This window comes from Carassius gibelio, chromosome A9 (assembly GCF_023724105.1).
Source record: "Carassius gibelio isolate Cgi1373 ecotype wild population from Czech Republic chromosome A9, carGib1.2-hapl.c, whole genome shotgun sequence".
In the NCBI taxonomy this organism is placed as follows: domain Eukaryota; kingdom Metazoa; phylum Chordata; class Actinopteri; order Cypriniformes; family Cyprinidae; genus Carassius; species Carassius gibelio.
Genome location: NC_068379.1, coordinates 23,610,199 through 23,630,925, shown reverse-complemented (window position 1 = coordinate 23,630,925; position 20,727 = coordinate 23,610,199). Strand labels below are relative to the sequence as shown.

Below are 20,727 nucleotides of genomic sequence, written 5' to 3'. Positions count from 1 at the left end.
GTCCCAAAGGATTTGGGTACAGATTCACATGAAACCAACTGAGAAGGCAGCACGGAAATGATATTAATCTTAAAAATCAAATATAATGAGTAATGAGTCAGCGCTTGGAATTGGAAATGAACTTGCATTAGCTTAAAATATTTTCATATGACCCAAATGATTGTATTAATGAGATCTGGTGAATTAACTCAAAAATACTGGAACTGCACGACACATACTTGCGAGTTGCCGGTTTGACATTGTGTCACAGCAAACTGGTTTCCCCAGCCATGTTCCAATTGAGCTTGCTCTCAAAAGTCTTAAAACTATAACAACTCAGAAGATCAGAGAAACCGATGCCTGCAAGCGCCCTGGAGACATGCACAGATTTTAAGTGGGAGGGACACCTAACAGATGTTACAACCAAATTCAGACCACAAGCAAATGCTGGCATGCCTTCCTCCTCTCCATGCACTCAACTACAATCAACTGTTGCTGTGCAGTATGGTTGGACGCTTTTTTATTTTATTTATAGAGATCAAACCAATAGACCAAAACATCTGAGATATGCTATGAATTCCACACTTTCCTGATTTCTAAACCACCAAATCATGAGCTTTATGCTTAATTACATAGGCGGTGTGCTATGAGCACATAATGTTAGCTGCTAAAAGCATATTAGTCTTAAGTTAGAGGGTAGAGCCAGATTCTGTGTCCGGAGGGATATTAAGACCTAATGACCTGTATGAATAGCCACTTTAGCCTCCTGAGGGAATCATTACAGCACTAACAGAGACTGGTTCATGAATGTTTCCACTCTGTTTAGAAACACATACTAATGGGGGAAAACAGAGGTCTAGATTTATCAATGCCTTATAGAAGTAAATGAACAGACGCACCAAATACCTACAGGGAAAAAAACCCTTCAAAATTAACAGTCCAAGATTAGACAAAAATCCATCTAAATTAGAAAAGACAACTCTGGGAGTGTCCTAAAAACGATAATATTGTAGATGTAAAGCATTGTCTGTGAACTGGTACAGAAATAGGAGAAAAGGAAGAGCTTACCTTGATTGCGGCAGTCCTTTTTTGCTAAGGTCAATTCTAACCTTCTCTCCAACATGTCGGTATATTTCCACAAGGCAGTTCATAGCCGCATCCCGAACCTGGGCAGATAACGGTTTCATAATTTCATAATCTTTTATATGTAAGTGTTTTAGAAGGACAAAAAGCAACTATATATTGCTACTTATTTGTTGATTCTGCCATTTAAAATGCTTTCCACTGCATAAACACTAATAAACATTTTTCCAAAACCACCAGCAGAGGTCACTATAGCTTTGTGAAATGTTGCAACCTTTATCCATTGTTCTGTAAAAGAAAAGCCATGTCACACAGATCAGAGTTTAATCTTGAATGTTTTAGAGAACAACAAATGCGCATACCTGACTTGTGGGGTCTCCGAGTAGATTACATATATGTGGTACAATTTTGCTCAGGGTTAAGCCTTGGGCACCGTATCTGAAAAACATAAGCGATGGTGACAGGGAGGACAGCATTAGTGGGGGGCTGTGGGATCTTTTCCAACTTCAGCTTTAATGAGTTATCCTTGAAGAATGTGCTGCTTCATTTTCATTTTCATAGCTTAATATCTACATTCAGCAGAGAAATTCAACTGCAAGTCGAAATTCAAACATAAACGTCAGAGTAAGTTCTGTTTATGTTGAATGAAAACTACAATATCCAGACTGAGAGGACAATGGGACTTACGTGTTCAGAGTTGAGATGAGACAGAGACAGACTCCCTCTCTTGTCCGGTTGTTTTTGTGTTTGAAACCCCCCAACATTCGGTCCCATATATACTGTGAAGACAATCCAAATGTAATACTTTCAATCTAATACAATTAAATGGCAGCTAATCTCATTATGAGACCTCCCATCCCATCATTCATTAACTAAATGAAATCCCGTTTAAAATACCACGAAGGCATCTTGCATGGGTACTTCTGAGTGGAGCAGGTTGTTCAGATCTTACATTACAAATATTGTTTAGGCTGTCATGATATTTTAACACAAAGACAAAATACAGAGATGTCTGTTTGTGGGCATAATGCACTGTTCACACACACAACAGGACTGCATTGTCAGCTTAAGAATGTCCTGGAATTAATATTTAGGCTAAATAAAGACAAATAGTACCTGAGGAGTAGCTGACTGCTCCATGATCTTCAGCAGCAGGGTTTGATCTTGGTCTCTGACTTGATCTTTGGCATCACCTAACCGATCTATCAAGCTGGGTAAAACTGGGGATGGAGCGCACAAAGATTAGATATTAGGAATGGGTAAAGCTATTTTCACTACTGATTAGTCAACTAGATGGAAGCTATAAATCATTTGAGACTGAAGACCTTCAGATTATGTAATAATGGGAAAATTTCTCGCAGCAGACGATCTGAAGCCTGACAGTGATTGCCTTGAAGTACACTGATAAATGCAGTAAATTTGTTACAAAAGCAGTGTTTGATGCTTTAAAGCAGAGGAATTTTAAGAAGAAGGGTTTTTGTGTATGCTGACGGTTTCAGCATTTAAAGCACAACACTCTGTTAGCAAACTCAAAACTTCTGTTGTGTCTCTTCATTTATCACTTTTAAAGCACCACTTCAGATAAATTATAACATGAAAATGTAGTGTCATACTACATTCCTTATTTCTGGTGGTAATCAAATCTGACAGATTTATTTATTATAATTGTTTTACACATGTAAGATAAGAGATTAATATTCTTACCTGTACCAACTTGGGGCCGAAATCGGTCCTGTAATCTCGTCACTAAGGCAGATAGCAGGTCCATTCCCAACAAAGCCAACTGAAGGTGTGAAAAAAAAAATGATAATAATTAAATGTGTGCATTTTTATTCTATTTAAGGCTACGTCCACACAAAGTCAGAGCTTTCCCTATCCAGTCTTTTTTTCCCTCGTCAAGAAAATATCTGCGTCCACACGAAACCACAAAACAATGTTTTTTCACATGCCCGACCAGCATGTGGTGCTGTAAATCTGCCACAAAGATACACTAAAAATGCTGAAGAAGACTAGGACTATGCACATAAACCTTGCGCATGGTACACAAACGAACATGGAACAATACATTTATTAATCTGGGTTAATGTTTTCATTAACAAGAAGACAATTGTTCAGTGTTTGTTCATGTTTTTGATGCCGTTTCGTGAAGTAGCAGTGTCTTACTAGGGGCTAGACGTGGGCTGATGAAGTTCGTTGATCGTTTCAGAAAATATGCGGATTCGCTGTCCACATGAAAAAGCAAAGGCAGCGTTTCTGAAATTTCTCCTCTCTAGGACCTGGTATATAAAAAAAAAAAAACGGTTTCACTCTCCTAAAACGGCGGATCCGTCTGGACGAAACGCCTATACGATACAAAATGTATGCGTATACAGCGAAACGTGTCTCCGTGTGGACGGGGCCTAAATGTGTGTATTGCTACAATACACAAAAATCTTTAATTAGCTTTACAAATCTTTAAGTAACTGTACAATGTCATTGTAAATTTAAAGAAGGCTATTACAAAGAACAAATACAGTCCAATTAATGAGATGGCCGTCGCTCCCCCCAAACTGAATGAGCAGAGCAGAGGATTATGGGTAACAAATAGGTCATCTGAGTCTGAACAAGCAATGCAATGGACTATGGAAAAAAAATGTATTACAAGTATGAATACTAGTACTAGAAATACTACATATTCACATATTAAAGATTAGTATGCTTATGTAACTCCAAACGAGTAGTGCAAATGATTATGGGTACATCTATAACATCTTATTTATTTTCATTTATTTAGTTCATTACACATATTTAAACCAATTTCACTTCAACGGTCAACAGTTTGGTCTCTTAACACTTAACTTTCCTCGTCATGAGGTTGAGGACTGTTCAATGAGTGTATGGTGAGAGCAGGCCTGCTAACACCAGATCAACACATTCGCACCTGACTTCTAGAACACAGATAATGATGCAATTTTTGTAAATCATCATGTTTAAAGTTTATCTCTTGCATTTGTTTAATCCTGCCTTCTTGATTTATTTTACATATGTGACCCACGAGCACAAAAGCAGTCTTAAGTCGCTGGGGTATATTTTAAGCAATAGCCAAAAAAACATCAAAATTATCCACTTTTCTTTTATGCCAAAAATTATTAGGACATTAAGTAAAGATCATGTTCCATGAAAATATTTTGTACATTTCCTACTGTAAACATATCTAACATTTATTTTTGATTAGTAATATGCATCTCTAATAATTAATTTGGACAAAATTCAAAGGCGATTTTCACAGTATTTTGATGTTTTTGCACGCTCAGGTTCCAGATTTTCAAATAGTTGTATCTAATTTTTTGAAAAATTTACACTTAAGGCAGGTTTTGTGGTACAGGGTCACATATGTATTAGTAGCTAGGTTTGACTAGCTAGCTAATATATCTACTATAGCAAAGTCCTGATCCTTTGTTCTCAACCCATACAGAAAATGAGTAATTATGCTGGTGACACCCAGGACTGAGACACAGATAAACCACATCAGCTGAGGAGAGTATTAAATGCCTTAGAGGAGGTGCAAAAAGACAAGTCGTATCATGAGACACTGGGTAGCACAGCTGATTTCTTTGCTGTCCTTCTCAATGCACACATTCTCACAGATGGAACAGATTTAACCATTTTCTGCTATATATAACGTTCAAAAAATTTGAGGTCAGTAAGTTTTTTTTTATTTTTTATAAATTAATACTTTTATTCAAAAAGGATGCTATACATTGATCAAACGTGACGGTAGAAGCATTTTTAATCTTACAAAAGGTTTCAAATCAGTGCTGTTCTTTTGAACTTTCTATTAATCAATAAATCCTGCAAAAATGTTTCATGGTGGCAACTGTTTTCAAAATAATAATAATAGTAATAAAAATGATAATGATAACTATAAATGTTTCTTGATCACCAAAAAAGCATATCAGAATGAATTCTGAAGGATCATAATGACACTGAAGAATGCAGTAATGGCTGCTGTAAATTCAGCTGTGTCATCACAAGTATAAAAGAAAACAGTGTTTTCTGTATTTTTCATTAAAGAATTGTAAATCCGCCTCCTCCCGATGTGCAAACCAAACTATCTTCTCACCAGCAACATCCTGCTTCAGACCATCTCAGGCTGCCAAATTTAAACATACACTAAACCGTTATTTATAGCTCTCCTATCCACCATAGTCAAAAGAAAAGAGTCAAGACTATTGTTCTCCTTTCTGAGCTTTTGTCTCATCTCTCTATGCTTTCTTTTGCCTCATTCCTTCCTCTGTTTCCTTGTTAATGGCTGATAGGAAACACACAGGAGCATGATCGATTATTCCAGCTTCTGCTCCAGGCTCAAATCAATTTTAAAATAAACTATTACATAAGTCTAAGCAGACTCCGTCACACCTGACTAGACAAACGGTGAATAGCAGGAGAGAGGAGGCATGTATCTGTCAGAACATTACCAAGACAGATTTGTTTCATGGATATGTGCTCATTCCCCTGGTTTCGTTGTCTTCAACAATTCATCCCACCTTGCTAATCAGTCCAACAGCGCCTCTACATCCCTCACTCAACCTTTTTTAGTGCATGGCCCATTTTAAAAGGGGTCATTGTCATGAGGAACAAGATTTTCCTTTATAGTTCAATAAATAAAAAAAATAAAAAACAAAACGGAACTTTCAGGCAGAGGGTCATATAAAATAATCATGTTTTATTAAATGAATGGTTTCATCTACTAAAAACACACACGACAAATTACATTTTTATTTCACAGGCCAATTTCATTATTATTGATTTCTTTTAAGTATCTTGCACCCTGAAAACCCCGTTATGAAAGCAAAAACTCATTCTCCATGAATGTCTAACTTGGATCAATAATTCTGAATCATAATGTTCACTTTTGCATCTGGTTTGTTAAAACCTACATTTCCTGCAACATTTTAAGCCCAAGACTAACTGTTTTTTTATTTTATTTTTTATACACACCTCCATTTAGATTTGGGGCCAGTATGATTATCATTATTTTTATTTTTTGGTCTCTTATGCTCACCAAAGCTGCCTTTATTTAATTGAATTTACAGTAACATTTTCAGTGTCATGTGATACTTCAAAAATAAATCCAATATGCTGATTTTGTGATCATGAAAGACTGCTCATTAGTATCATCAGCTGTGACCTGCTTTTCAGCATTCTTTTATAAGAAACATCAAAAGAACATCATTTATTTGAAATAGAAATCTTTGGTATCATTCTACATGTCTTTACTTTAATTTTAGATCAACTAAATGCATCCTTGCGGGATTAAAATATTGATTTCTATCCCCCAAAAAAAAGAACATTAAAAAACTTGAGCTATAGAAATTGTGCTTCAAAAATAGGGGAAAACCACAAATAAGATTCAACTCTATATGCAAACCCAAAGTTAAGTGGTGTGATACCAGGATCATTCCAGATTGATGTAGCTAGTAAAATAAGCTTGTTCCAGATCCTCACAGGAACAGCGTCCTCATTAGGCCTGTCCAAATGGGAGGACAATATCCAGGCCAATGAGACTGCAGGACTAAATGATCTGCAGGGCACAGGGTGTACACTGCCTGTTAAGTAAATCAGTGTTCAAACGGAAATACTACTGCATACTATACTGAAAGATTATATGGAAAGAAATTATTAAATAACACCGTGTTAGTCTAACAAAGGTCTTTCCAGTCAGGAAGCATTGCTAAAGCTATCAGGTCTGTCATTTGCATTAAGCTGTTAACTTTGTTTCATTGCCAACAACCACTGTTAATCAACTCAGAAAAAGAGTTTTGCTACTACGCTGGTTTACTCATTGGTGCCAGCTTTGTGAGAATTCTCTGCGATTTTCCATGAGTCAAGGAAGAACAGCTGGAATGAAGTCAAAAGGCCCAGACATGGATGCAAGAAATCAACATAGGCCTACTCTCCATGTGCTGGGCCATTATTATTATCATACATGCAACCACACCACCACTAAGATTAAGTAATGGTTATACACTACATTAGCCTTGCATTTTGGGAGGATTGTGATTTAAAGGCTTTTTATTACATAAGCTGGTCTCAGGTCAGCGCTTGAGGGAGATTCAAGGCCATATGTAAAATAAGACTAATGTTGCACCAGAGCTGTTCTCAAGTAGTACAGTGGCTCCCTGAGTCACCGGTAAAAAGGGCCTGAGGGACAATACAAGCAGCTAAGTGGAGTCTGAACAGAAAACGCCTACGATAATGCAGTCACAGCACAAGAAACACCGATACTGAGCAACACTCGCATTACCAGGCACTTTCCATGACTGAATTTCTTTTGAGATACGCCTGAAATGAGATGTCTTCTCATCCTACAAAATAAGTGCCTCCCACCATCATGTTCGCTGAAATGAGAGCCTGTTACAATTAATATGAAACTCCAAAAAGGACCCCAAAACACCATAAAAGAAGTCCATGCAAGTTAGTAGTTATTATTCTATACCTTCTGTCATGATGATTTATGACTTTGACCTTTGACCTTTTGACAGGTTGAACTTCCGGTAACCTTATGATGGATGGGCGGAACTTTCCGACTTCAAGGGTTAACCTATGACCTTTGCAAGCATCGATCATGCGGTTTTGACAGAAAGTTTTACCCTATTGACCTGTTAGTTTTAAATTAAAACGGTATATGAAAGACTCCTCACACATCGATCATGCGGTTTTGACAGAAAGTTTTACCCTATTGACCGTTAGTTTGTTTGAAGTGTGTGCCGGTTGTTTGAAGTTTGTGCCAGATAGCTTGTTTCAAGTCACAGTTATAAGGTTATGTGTGTGTGTGTGTGTGTGTGTGTGTGTGTGTGGTTATACGGCTTCTCCCCCTCCCATTACATTTATGAGCGGTGTATAAATGGGGTCGGTGTGTTCTACATTTTATATATAAAACATCATATAATTTATTTAATCTCAAACAATTAAAGGTTGAAAACGCATTTTAATTATTTCACATTTATATATATAAAACATTATATAATTTATATAATCTAAAACACATTTTAATTATTTCACATTTATATATATATATATATATATATATATATATATATATATATATAAAACATTATATAGTTTATATAATATACATAATCTAAAAACAATTTAACTAAGGTTGAAAAAGCTTACTAAAGCAATCCACCTACCTTATTTAGACAGAAGCTTTAGCTTTGTGAGAAACGGGCTCCAGCTCCATCTGTCGGACTCTCTCTGAATGATAGCACACAGTTGCTCCGCGCTTGTGCCCCAGGAGAGATACGGAGAGATAGCGCGCCTGCAGGCGCGCGCTCGTGCCCCAGGGAGTGAGACAGAGACTTTGTAGTACAACAGTACAACAGATAGACTTTCAAAACACGTAGTTCTTTATATAATATACATATTCTAAGGTTGAAAAATATTCTGTTCTTTTAAAAAAGGTTATAAATGAAACCGTTATAAAAAATATACTGAAACCGACTGTTTTCAGATAAAACGAGATCCATTTTTAGAGAGCTGAAAGGAGTTGTTTTCACATCACCTTCCTGACCCGCAAGTATTCACAGCGTCTTCGTTTGCACGCTACACTTCACTTTCTTCCGAATTTACTACAAAATCATAATATCTTCAAAGACATTGTTAATTAAAACTAACGTATCTCACGAAGGAGTACCATGTTTTTGACAGTTTTCTGACGGCTGCATCTGTGAATTACGGTGGCCGAGCGGCTAGCATCTCTTTGTACCCGTCTAATTTATGACGACATGCGCGACCCTGGTTCAGTTTCCCACCTTTTGAACAAGTTCATTCATAGAACAAGGATGACACCTAGTGGTCACTCAACACCGATTTTCTTTCACAGCGCCCCTTATAAACCTATTTATACGCGTTACAAACCATCACTTTGAAGCAGAAAAACTTTTTGGACGACTCTCCAAGACATTTGCTTTCCAAGACAATGGATCAAAGTGAGTATTTTATCATTTCATGTTATCTGATGGTAGTGATATTAATAAAATAAAAAAACAATTCATTGATCAAATTATGTTATGCTATCTTACAGTCTATGACGGTTTTAAACCATATTTCATGTCATTCCCCGTAATTTTCTTCATGTTAAGCATGATATTAATAAAAAAAATTCATTGATCAAATTATGTTATCTTACAGTCTATGATGGTTTTAAACCATATTTCATGACATTGCTGTAATTTTCTTCATGTTAAGCAGATTACGCAGACATCTGCTGATAGTGATATTTAAAAAAACTATTCATTGATCAAAGCCTATTTTTACAGTCTATGACGTCTTTATGCCGCCTTAATATTTCATGTTAAGCAGATTACGCAGACATCTGCCGATAGTGATATTTAAAATAAAAACTATTCATTGATCAAAGCCTATTTTTACAGTCTATGACGTCTTTATGTCGTCTTAATATTTCATGTTAAGCAGATTACGCAGTCATATGCTGATAGAGATATTTTTAACAATATAAAGTTTGTGTTATTTGACTTAATATCATGAATGAAAAAAAATGAAAAAATACTTTTAATTTGCAAATATCACCATATCCTGTTGAAAATACTTTTATTTTGAAAATATGACGCCATCCTGTTAAAATACTTTTATTTTGAAAATATGACGACGTCCGGTTGACGCGCGCTTAGTTTTGCCTGCTTCAATGCTACGTATAGGATATCAGAAAATACTATTCTGCTCCGTTAAATCTACGTTTTGCCACTCCGTTATCCGTTTGTCATCTATGAAGACGACATCGCGGAAGGTGTAAGCGTAACTAACCGTAACTCAGAAAAACATTTTTCCCGTTTGCTAACTCTTCACAGTGAAACGACATATGAGGATATGATGGTGAAATGGCTCCCCCCAGTGAGTCTGGATGAAATGACGCCGTTATAGTGAAAATTGCGCCATCTGCGTTGATTTAATGTTACGACACAGTGTTATAGTGAAAATTGCGCCATCTGCTTGCGGTTTAATGTTATGACATCACGATTTCTTTGTCACAGTGTGTGTATGTGTGTGTGTGTGCTCCATTAAACTGTAAAATAAAAACCCTCTCCATGTGTTTGAAATCATAACACTTTTTATTTTTTATCACAGGTTCAAATATTGAGCACCAAGCCTTTGACGCTATTAATACACGTAAGTACGTATTAACTATTCTTTTTATAAACTAAAATGAATGTATTTTAATTTTGTATATTATTAATTAATTTAATTTTTATCGTTTTTTATTTATTATATATATATAATTTTATATATATATATATATATATATATATATATATATATATATATATATATATATTTTTTTTTTATTTATTTATTTATTTTTATTCACAGAGGCCGCGATTGATCCAGACAGCGCAGTCGACGGTAAGACAAGATCCATCTCCATAATTTTTTTATGAGAAATCAAAATTAAAAAATTTTTTTGTTTATGAGGAATCTAATTTTATTTTTAGATTTTATCCAATTCATCACACAACCCGCCTTTCAGACAGTTATCGATCTCACGCAAGATGGCGATGAAGATCCCACCGTCAACGTAACAGACAACATCCCGCCTGATTCCGCTCCGTCCCACATCGAGAATCCAATAGGATCCTGCGACGAATCACTCCCTGGACCCGCCGACGAACCAGCAAGAAAGAAGACTAGAAAAACGAATCGCCCCACCTCTCCGGTCAGTCCTGGACCGTGTGACGAACCACCAAGAAAGACTTATCGTTTTACAGCGGTGGTCCGACCTGAATCGAACGGCGAACTACCGAGAAAGGCTTATCGTTTTACCCCGGCGATCAGTCCCGAGAGCCCTCCAGAGAGGAAAACTCTCTGTCCGGTACCACCGAACAGCCCGGCGACCAGTCCTGAGACCGATCTGTTTTATGGTAAGACTAACTACATTATTTGCATTTAAACCAGATGGTGTCAAACATTAAGATTTTTTTTTAACATCCAGCAGACTCGAGTAGAAGCCATAAGGATGACGTGACTACCTGGGGCATGTCTCAAATCGATGCCTGGGACCAGAGTTCTTGGACGAGCGAGCGTGACGAGGTGTCTACCACCAACGCGGGTCAAACGCCATATCCTTCTCCCTCACCGTCGTCCGAAGGAGTAGAAGTGGAAGAAGTGCCGGCACCTCAGCCGCTTGACGAATCATTCGATGATCTGCCTCCGTTTCATAGCCCCATTAATTCGATACAATCATTCGGTCAAGAGTTTCGCGACGCGCAGGTTGACATAAACAACAAATACGTCGAACTCCGCGACGTACAAGATGATATTAACAACAAATTGATCGCGTTGGGCAACGAGTCTCGCGACAGACAAATCGAAACCCTTAGCAGATTAGACGCGTTGCACGGTGAGCTCCGTGCGTATCACCTCGAGACACGCAGTCGATTCGATGCTCAGGATCGCTTTATTCAGGATCTGGCCAATGAAATATTCCAACGCGTCAATGCTATGAGATCGGCGATTGATCGGCAGTTTGATAGAAATGATCGTACGGTGACTCAATACCAAAGGGAATTGATGCTAATATTGCACCACCTCATTCTCACCATCGTATATGAGACTGCGGAGTCAAATTGAATATAGACGTATTCAGAGTAATTCTTATATTCCATCTATACTTTGTTTACATATAATCAGATATTTCAAGTATTTCTTATATCTCACGTCTGCTATGATTGTTTAAATATTTCATGTATGCTTTTTATACTTTGTTTTACATATATAATCCGATATCTGCTTTTATACTCTGATTTGTCATATATGCTTTTGTATTCTGATTTTGTAATAGTTCATGTATGCTTTTTTATACTCTATGAAATGTGTAATAGTTCATGTATGCTTGTTTTAACTCTATGATTTTGTAATAGTACGTGTTTTGGTCTGAAATCTAAAAATGGACGGTTCAGACGACTTACGTCAATCCTCCACAGAACTGACGTCGGACGAGATCGAAATGCTAAGTTTACTTCCGGACTCTTTAGAACAGTATTTGTTTAATCAAGAATCCCCTCCTATTTTGGATCTTTTTGAATTAGCCGTAAATCCAAATATGAATTTGTTCGATCCTCTGCTTAGCCTAGACACCGACCCCGTTGTACAACACGGAGGTGTTTTAAACACCCTACCGGCGGCGTGTACCGAGGCTGATCCTGACAACACAGACCACCCTGACGGTAATGAAACTCCGCAAGCGTCCACATCAGGTAACGTCGACCCTACTACACAGACTCGATTAAGCCGTACAGACGTTGACAGGTTGATTCGCGAGGGTGGCGACGTTAACGGATATCATGTTTTACCACGACCTCGTTTCAATAGCGTGACATTGAGAAGGACTACGAATCTGAGAGAGATTAACTCTACAGATTTAGCCTCTTACCACGCCCGGTTACACGGCATGCTTACCGGAATTGTGGATTTCGCTAGGGAATTTGACCAAAATTCTCCGGTGATCAATATCACATTGACGGCTCCCAGTTTACAGACGCCCGTTAGCGGGATTTTAACCCGCGGTAATAATTACGACGCGGATGGGTTTATGGATCAAATCGAAAGAGTTTTACAGAGCAACGACCGGTTACTATCTGACCAAACCGTAGAATTTGAAGCTTCCGTAGCCATGAACAGACAAGGCGGGGGTCGTCGGAAACTCACGGACTTGGCTGTTGATGAGGTGATCAAAAGGAAAAAGACGAGTTTATTTTGTCCGATCAATATTTCAAATAATTTGTGTTTCTCCATCTGTCTCGCCCGTTTTCTAAACCCCCAACGTCCCGAGAGCGAGTTAGAAAAACTGGCTTCCGTCATCCAAAACAGCGTTGGCTTCTCAATCCAAGACCGAATCGGTCTCGGCGACATAGCCTCGTTCGAACGAGCGCTAGACATTAAAATCGTCGTATTGCACAGATCTAACGCCATGATCTTAGAAACCTACAAAAATTCTGACGAACCCCATCCAAAAACGGTCTTTCTATATCTCCACGACGACCACTACTACATGATAACGAGTTTGAAGGCGTTCCTCGGCTCACCATATGTGTGTCCATTTTGCTACAAATCTTACAGCAACCTCAGATACCATCGATGTAAGCACACCTGCAACATCTGTTTCGACGCGGAATGCTACAGGTTCCAAGCGAGAAACCTACATTGCCCCGATTGTTTGCGTTACTGTAAATCGGCTTATTGTTTCGAAATGCATAAAAAAAACCCACCTCCCGGTCAGGAATACCCCGCCTGTGATATGATCAAATACTGCAAACTATGTAACCGACGTTACGACGTTAAACCGGGCAACCAGAAAACCAAACACATATGCGCCCCAGACAAATGTGTGCATTGTCGAGAGTCTCTGACGGACGATGGAGCACATCAATGCTTTATACAACCTCTAGAGCTTAAGGAACCGTGTGAAAAGTATATTTTTTACGACTTTGAATCGCGTTACGAAAACGGACGCCACGAGGCTAATTTTGTCTGTGCCATGACGTTCAAAGGTCAGAAATTTACCGCCTACGGCACGGACTGTATCGCTAAGCTAATCAAGCGCTTCAGACAACCCCGATACAAAGGCTACTGCTTCATCGCTCATTACGCCTCCAGATTTGATGCCTTTCTAATTCTGGAGTATTTTTGCAAAGCGGGGATCGCGCTCGAGGTCATAATGCAAGGGTGCAAACTACTCCTGATGTACGACGACGCATTTGCCCAACGATACATCGATAGCTACTCATTTTTCCCATTCGCTCTCGCCAAAATGCCGGCGGCGTTAGACTTGACGACGACTGAAAAAGGCTATTTCCCCCATCTTTTCAACAGGGTGGAAAATGAGAACTACGTCGGACCGTACCCTGACAAAAAGTTCTACAACTACGAGAACATGTCGGATAAAGCCCAAGAAAAGTTTGACGCGTGGTACAGCACGGTCAAGGGTGAGCTCTTTAACTTCAAGAAAGAACTGTACGACTACGGCGTTAACGACGTCGTGTTATTACGTGAAGGCTGTATGAAGTACAGGACGTCATTCCTACAGTGCACCCAACTCGACCCTTTTGCGTTCACCACGATCGCCAGCTGCGCAATGGGGGTCTTCAAAACACATTATCTCAGCAGAAACACGCTAGCCCTGACGCATAACAAGGCATACATCCATCAGAATAAGTCCTACTCGAGCGGTTCGATCCAATGGCTCGAGTATATAAAAAAGACTCGAAACGTGGACGTTCATCACGCCGTAAACCACGGCGAGGTATCGATCGGTAAGTTCTTTTTAGACGGCTACTACGAGCAGGACGGCGTCAGGCACGGTTTAGAGTATGGGGGGTGTGTTTTCCATGGGCATTGCTGTCGTTTTGAACCCAATCAGACGCACCCCCTGTCCGGAGTACCCTACGGGGTTCTCAGGAACCAGTTTGACGATAAGATTGAAATTCTCCGGAAAGCGTACGGTTTGCAAATCGAGGTTCTGTGGGAATGCGAATGGAATCGGATGAAAAAGACCGATCCCTCCGTGATAGAATTTATGGCCGATTATTCCGCCCCCGAGAGACTGAATCCGCGCGAAACGCTCTATGGAGGCCGTAGCAACTCCTATAAGTTATACCACAAAGTGAGCGGCGATGAGAAAATAAGATATCTGGATTTCACCAGTCTGTACCCTTTCTGTCAGGCCAGGAAAAGCTACCCGATCGGACACCCCGAAATCATTTTCGCAGATTTCGAACCGATTGAAAATTATTACGGGCTTATCAAAGCCACCGTGTACCCTCCCCGCAACTTACTCCATGCAGTCCTTCCTTTCCGTTCGAACGGGAAGTTGACGTTCGCGCTATGTAGAACCTGCGCTCAAGACCAAAACCAGACCTCGAGCTGTACCCACACGGACCAGGAAAGATCGCTCTCGGGCTGTTGGGTCAGTATCGAGCTTTTAAAAGCCATCGAGAAGGGCTATGTGGTAGCCAAGATAGACGAGGTTTGGCATTTTCCACAACGGTCAGACACGTTGTTTGCCGAATACGTAAAGACCTTCTTATGTTTGAAACAACAAGCTTCGGGCTACCCTCCGAACGTCGTCACGGATGCTGAGAAAGAGGCTTACATTAGTGACTATTTTGAAAAAGAGGGTATTCAACTCGACCCGGAAAAAATCAAGTACAACGCCGCCCAAAGGGCGATCACTAAATTAATTCTGAATAGTTTGTGGGGACGCTTCTCTTTAAGACCAAACTTACCTCAAACGATTCTGGTGCGCGAGCCCGAAGATTTCACCAGAATCGTTTTTGGCAACACCGACACCTTGTCCTATTTCTCATTCGTCTCAGACGACGTAGCTCTAGTCCAGCATAAACCCGACAAGGACGATGTTTGCAAGGCGCGCGACGTCAATGTTTTTGTAGGCGCTTTCACTACAGCGCACGCACGACTGGAATTGTACGAATTGATGGACAGACTAGGCGAACGACTGCTATACTCTGACACCGACAGCGTCATATTCGTGTCTAGGGACGGCGACTGGGAGCCTCCTCTGGGTGATCATTTAGGGGAGCTGACGAGCGAATTGGACCCCGACGACCACATAACGACCTTCTGTGCCAGCGCTCCCAAATCATACGCGTTTGAGACGGTCAAAGGTAAAGTCGTCATGAAAGCTAAGGGCATAACTCTGAATGCTAAAAATTCCAAAGCTATCTGTCTCGAATCCCTGATTGGTCTGGTCGACAGCTATGTGACGTCTCACGATAGATCCAAATACATCCTGGCTCATACGGAAAACATTGTGAGGGATAAAAAGACTCTCACATTACAAAACAAATCAGTCGTTAAGAGGTTTAAGGTCGTCTACGATAAACGTCGGCTTTTAAGCGATTATACCACGCTTCCTTACGGCTACTGATCAGATGGCGATGCACAGAGGTTCTCAGGATGTGTCCGATTTTGATTTCAGACTTCAACACCCTTTCAGCTGCGTTGTATCCGGACCGTCCAATTCTGGAAAGTCTTATTTTGTGAAACTTTTGTTGGAAAAAGGTTTGAATATCATTTCGAAGAAAATTGAAAACATTGTTTGGTTGTATGATTGTTGGCAAACTTTGTACGATGATTTACTTCAATTGTATGACATTAAATTTATACAAGGAATACCCCAGAGTCTGAATGATGATGATTTACTGCCTGTTACCACCGCCAACCTTCTCGTCGTCGACGATCTCATGGAACAAGCTAGCGCTAACGTCGAACTGCAGCGCGTGTTCACTCAATACTGTCACCATCGTAATCTCAGTTCTATTTACATAGTGCAAAATTTATTCGCGCAGGGAAAGTCGAGTCGAACCATCAGCTTAAACGCCAATTATATGATCCTGTTTAAAAATCCTCGGGACGTCCATCAAGTGGCGATGCTAGGTCGTCAAATGTACCCCGGAAACACGAAATACTTTATGGAGTGTTATCACGACGCGGTCGACCGACCTTTCGGATATCTAATGATAGACTATAAAGCGAAAACTCCGGAGCAGTACCGTCTCAGAACAGGATTGCTTTCAGACCGTCAAGTGGTTTATATCCCGAAAAAAAGAAGAACGTGATCGCCATGTCCGCGAGGCTTTGTAAGCATCTGCCGGTGTTAAAAATGCTACATAAAGCCACTCCTAAACAACGACGCCTTATATTACAATCGGCGTCCGACGAATTCATTTTAGCGCTCTGCGAAGTGGCTCTAAACATCCTCTACGGGGTCATTCCGGTCAGCAGGCAACAGTACCAAAAACTGAAAAAGAGAAGAGCGGCTATTAAATTTGTAGCCGATAAAAAAATCGGCATAGCGGCCAAGAAACGAGTCTTCAACCAGAAGGGAGGGTTCCTGCTACCGCTCCTCAGCGTCGCCGTGCCGTTTCTCACGAGCTTGATAGCGAAACGTTAGGATGGAGTACGCCGAAAAGATGTATTTAGTCCCTCATCATCAACTTGATAAGCTCAAGAGTGAAAATGCTCGCGAGAACATTCAACAGACCGTGGAGAGCGATTTGGACGCCGCCATAAGAAATATTTTACGCCGCGACGATTTGAATCCTTATGAAAAAGTCAAACTTTACAGCCAAACCCTGAACAGGTTTTTGACCGTCGTTAAACAAGGGGATCGTGAGAGCGGTGTTTTAACGCTTTCGTTACCCCATCTTGACCCCGGTCCTAAAGACGAATCGCCGACTGCCGCTAACGTCGAAGACGGTAAAGCCGAGGAGACCGTCGTCGCCGAAGTTCTGAAGAACGTCCCGTCGAGAAGCGTGAAAAACAGCAGATACATATTAGACAAGATGTCTAAAGCTAAAGGACTAAGCTCGTGGAACGAATCCGGGGAGTTTGTGTTCAGGGGTAAAGCCGTACAAGGTTCGCACATGGTCGATTTGTTAAAAAATGTTACGGCTCCGCAAAACGTTAGGGATGAACGGAGACCTCCGGGATGGTCGGAGTTTCTACGCGCCTTTGGCGAATTAAACATCCCTTTTTCTACGGTGCCGAACCAACAGGTCAGACGTACGATTAACTCTCTAAAGAGTAAACCCTTAGAACCCCCATCACCGTCTGTTAGACCTTATAAAAGAAAAAAAGGGAGGAGATATTCACCTCCCTCGGGTGGAGATTTTGAAGACTCGCCGTTTAAATCGCCGACTATCGACCTACGACAATGGCTGGAAATGTAACGACTCCTTAGATCGAGCATTCATTCATTTGTATCTTATGATTAAATAAATAAAAGACGATGAGAAATATAATGGTTTAAGCTTTTTTTTTTTATTTATACGTCAAACATGTCTGCACACAATGAACGCACGATAACATTTTATCATTACAGACATGCGGTCTCAATCTCTTCACAAAGAGGGACACCATTTTATCATTTCTAATATAATCATCGGTGTATAGTTTCATCACGTGGCTATAGTCGCGACCTCTGGCTAGATGATATAGAAAAAACACACAGTGCTGTCCGCAGGTATCCGATGAATAATCCTGGACGCGTCTGTCGGAGTAAAATACGTCTACGTCGTTGACGTCTAGAAAGTTATTGATGCTGATTGGAAAGCGGGGGCTGTCGGGCGGATTGCCGAAGCTGTCGAAAAAACAAGCCGTCCCCTCTCGCGCTAAATAAACGGCTAGCCAATGCTCCCCCCGCGATCGAGAGGGGTGGGTATTAACGATGCAGAACGACGGTAAGATCCCCAACGGTTTTTTGGGTAGTTGATCGCTCGGCAGAACCCCGAGAAAATGAGTCCCGCACGCTATTTTATCCGCGATAGCTGTGAGTTGTAGCGTGTTCATCTCTCAGTAGTGATCGATCAGTACCTGTCTACGGTTAGACACTTCAATGAGGCTGTCGAATACGGCGTAGATTATTAAATTAACGGTATTCGGCAGAGCTTGTCTGAAACGAGCTTCTACTCTGATGTTCCCGGACTTGATGAGGGAAATGTGCTGACCGCAGTCCTCGTCCGGCGTCAGGTTAAATGCGTAGAGCGTGTATCCGTTCAGGAAATCATTCCTGCTGATACAGAGCGGTCGATCTTTAAGGTGTCTCCCGGTCGTCATCGCCAGCTGATAATATTCGCGCACCGCCAAACCGGCGTCGAAATTAGGTTGTAGGGGCTTGGCGGGAAATTGTTGACCGTCCACGTAGACCGCTAGGAATTCCAGATTGTAATGTTTGAACGCGAATGGATTTTTCTCGTAGGAGCCGGTGAATGCGTCGTTATCGACCATACCGATAACGATAGACTTTGGCAGCGTTCCTAGAAACAGATTTTCTTGATTGGAAACTCGAGAGCCCGCGGGTATGGAGAACGATTTTAGACAGACCCTGTCGATGGGGTACTTGGCCGTGGTCGAGAGCAGCGTTTGGGCGTGAGCCAGTCTCACCGGGGGTGATACGGAAACTTTTTTGACAAATAGGGACGCAGCCGCTATATGTAATTTGTAAGCCAAGTCGTCGGACCTCATCAGACAGAATTCATCCTTAGCCCGTATGAACCGTAATTTTAAATCCAATCCGTTAATTAAAAGTTTCTCTTGAAAGAATATATCGCTGTGTATGGGGGCTAACAGTTCCACCTCGCTGCTTCGGCCGGTGTAGAGCGATCTCTTCGTCAACCCCTCGTTACGACCTGCGGGGTCATGTACGTCCATGTGACCGGCCGTGTCTTTGTGAAACAGCCCGGCGCTGAAAATACTTTCCAACGTATCTTTACCGTAGTTGAGCAGACTTTCGATGATGCAGCGATACGGATGAGTTCCGGAGCTCTGAGATATCAGACGGTCGCCGAGGGTTACGTCGACCTGTGAAAACATGGTAGCTGCCAGGTAATTTATCGGTCCCACCTTAGCCGGGTGAGCGATATCTGCTCCGTCAGGCCCCGTGATTTTCACCCGTAGATAGAGCATCGTGTTGTTAAGATCCAAATAATCGTCGCCGTTGCCGGCGATAAAAAACTCCAACGGTGCAGAGTACGATATGGCCGATAATGGGGCTACTTCTAAATAGCCGTTTTTCTCAATAACGGTCTGCGTCAGCGGGACCGTAAATAGGTCCAACTCGGACTTGATGCACTCCCCCGACATGCGGTGCAATAACGCCATGTTAGAAGATGGTTTTTACGACTCTCTTGATCGACGCCTTTCGTCTAACACCCGCCTTACGCTTTCTGCGTACGACTGAGCGTTTCTTCGGTCCGAGTGTTGTTTTCTTCTTTCCCCACTGGCCACGCCTCCTCACACCGGGTGGTTTAGACATCCTCTTACGGGCCATGACCATCAGACCGGATCCGTCTTGAGCTTTATCGTTATGAGACCGCGTCAATACGTTTGAGACGACGTCGGATACTATATTTTTAGCGGCCGATTTTAGATGGGGTTTCGCGATGCTAAATCCTCTTTTTAACAGAGGTACAGCCATCCTGAACAGGCCTCTGAAAAGACCCCCTAACCCCGCTCCGTACATAACCCCTCCCCCGGCATAGCCCGGCAAATCCCCGCCGGCCTGATTTCGGTAGTAGCTGACGTAGTCGGCGGTCTCTCCGGGTCTATAATAAACCATTTTTCGGTTTAAAGTGTAGTTTTACGATGACTTTCCCGTAAGAAAATGGTACTCTGCGGTTTTGATCGTCCTTCAGCTCTATGGTGATGTCGGTGATGTGATCCTTGCTGATCGATGCGTAATGTGGGTTGTCGTATCTAGCAATGACCGAGTCGTTGCTTTTACCCGATATATGTACGCATCTCAAAAGAGGAACGTAAGAATCGCCGACCGTTTGATATTGGATAATATCCGTGTAGACGTACATCGTGTAGGACCCCCCGTTGATATCGCATTGATGAGGGGCGTCCGCGACGGCGTTTACGGTAAAATCTGGTTTTTTATGATAGTTTAAACCTCCTAGAGGTTTTAGCGTCGTTCCTAAAATAGTGGCTAGCCTCCCTCGAAAACTTATCGAAATGTTGGGTTTCGCGGTCAGATTCACCTTGTTTTTGAATTCGTCGAGACTCAAAACGGCCGCCGGTGCGGTAAGTTGATTTATAGCACGCAGGATTGTACGAATGTTTGCGTAGTACCCGCCGCTTATGTGT

The 20,727-nt window shown here is 41.2% G+C and overlaps 2 protein-coding genes and 1 non-coding gene across 8 annotated transcripts in view; 2 read left to right on the top strand and 1 right to left on the bottom strand.

Annotated features, from left to right (window-relative positions):
• The window catches only part of clasp1a (cytoplasmic linker associated protein 1a), an 89,630-nt gene that overhangs the window by 44,928 nt on the left and 23,975 nt on the right, over positions 1-20,727 (bottom strand). The window contains exons 3-7 of the mRNA XM_052606518.1: positions 2,767-2,845; positions 2,179-2,282; positions 1,750-1,841; positions 1,425-1,500; positions 1,048-1,145 (exon numbers count right to left, since the gene is read on the bottom strand). Of these exons, the coding sequence (XP_052462478.1) occupies positions 1,048-1,145; positions 1,425-1,500; positions 1,750-1,841; positions 2,179-2,282; positions 2,767-2,845 (449 nt within the window). The remainder of the gene's footprint in view (positions 1-1,047; positions 1,146-1,424; positions 1,501-1,749; positions 1,842-2,178; positions 2,283-2,766; positions 2,846-20,727) is intronic.
• LOC128020362 (U4atac minor spliceosomal RNA) lies at positions 3,899-4,023 on the top strand. Its single transcript, XR_008185363.1, has one exon. It is a non-coding gene; the product is annotated as a U4atac minor spliceosomal RNA (small nuclear RNA).
• LOC128020015 (uncharacterized) lies at positions 9,487-19,867 on the top strand. 6 transcript variants are annotated; one of them, XM_052606517.1, is made up of 5 exons: positions 9,487-9,957; positions 10,192-10,233; positions 10,435-10,467; positions 10,557-10,982; positions 11,054-13,582. In XM_052606517.1, the coding sequence occupies exons 1-5, from the start codon at positions 9,945-9,947 to the stop codon at positions 11,689-11,691; spliced, it is 1,152 nt and encodes a 383-aa protein (XP_052462477.1). In that variant the 5' UTR covers positions 9,487-9,944; the 3' UTR covers positions 11,692-13,582. The 6 variants fall into 6 exon arrangements, with proteins under 6 accessions (XP_052462477.1, XP_052462475.1, XP_052462476.1 ...); XM_052606515.1 differs by having other exon boundaries at positions 10,192-10,237; XM_052606516.1 differs by having other exon boundaries at positions 9,490-9,957; positions 10,192-10,237; positions 11,057-13,582.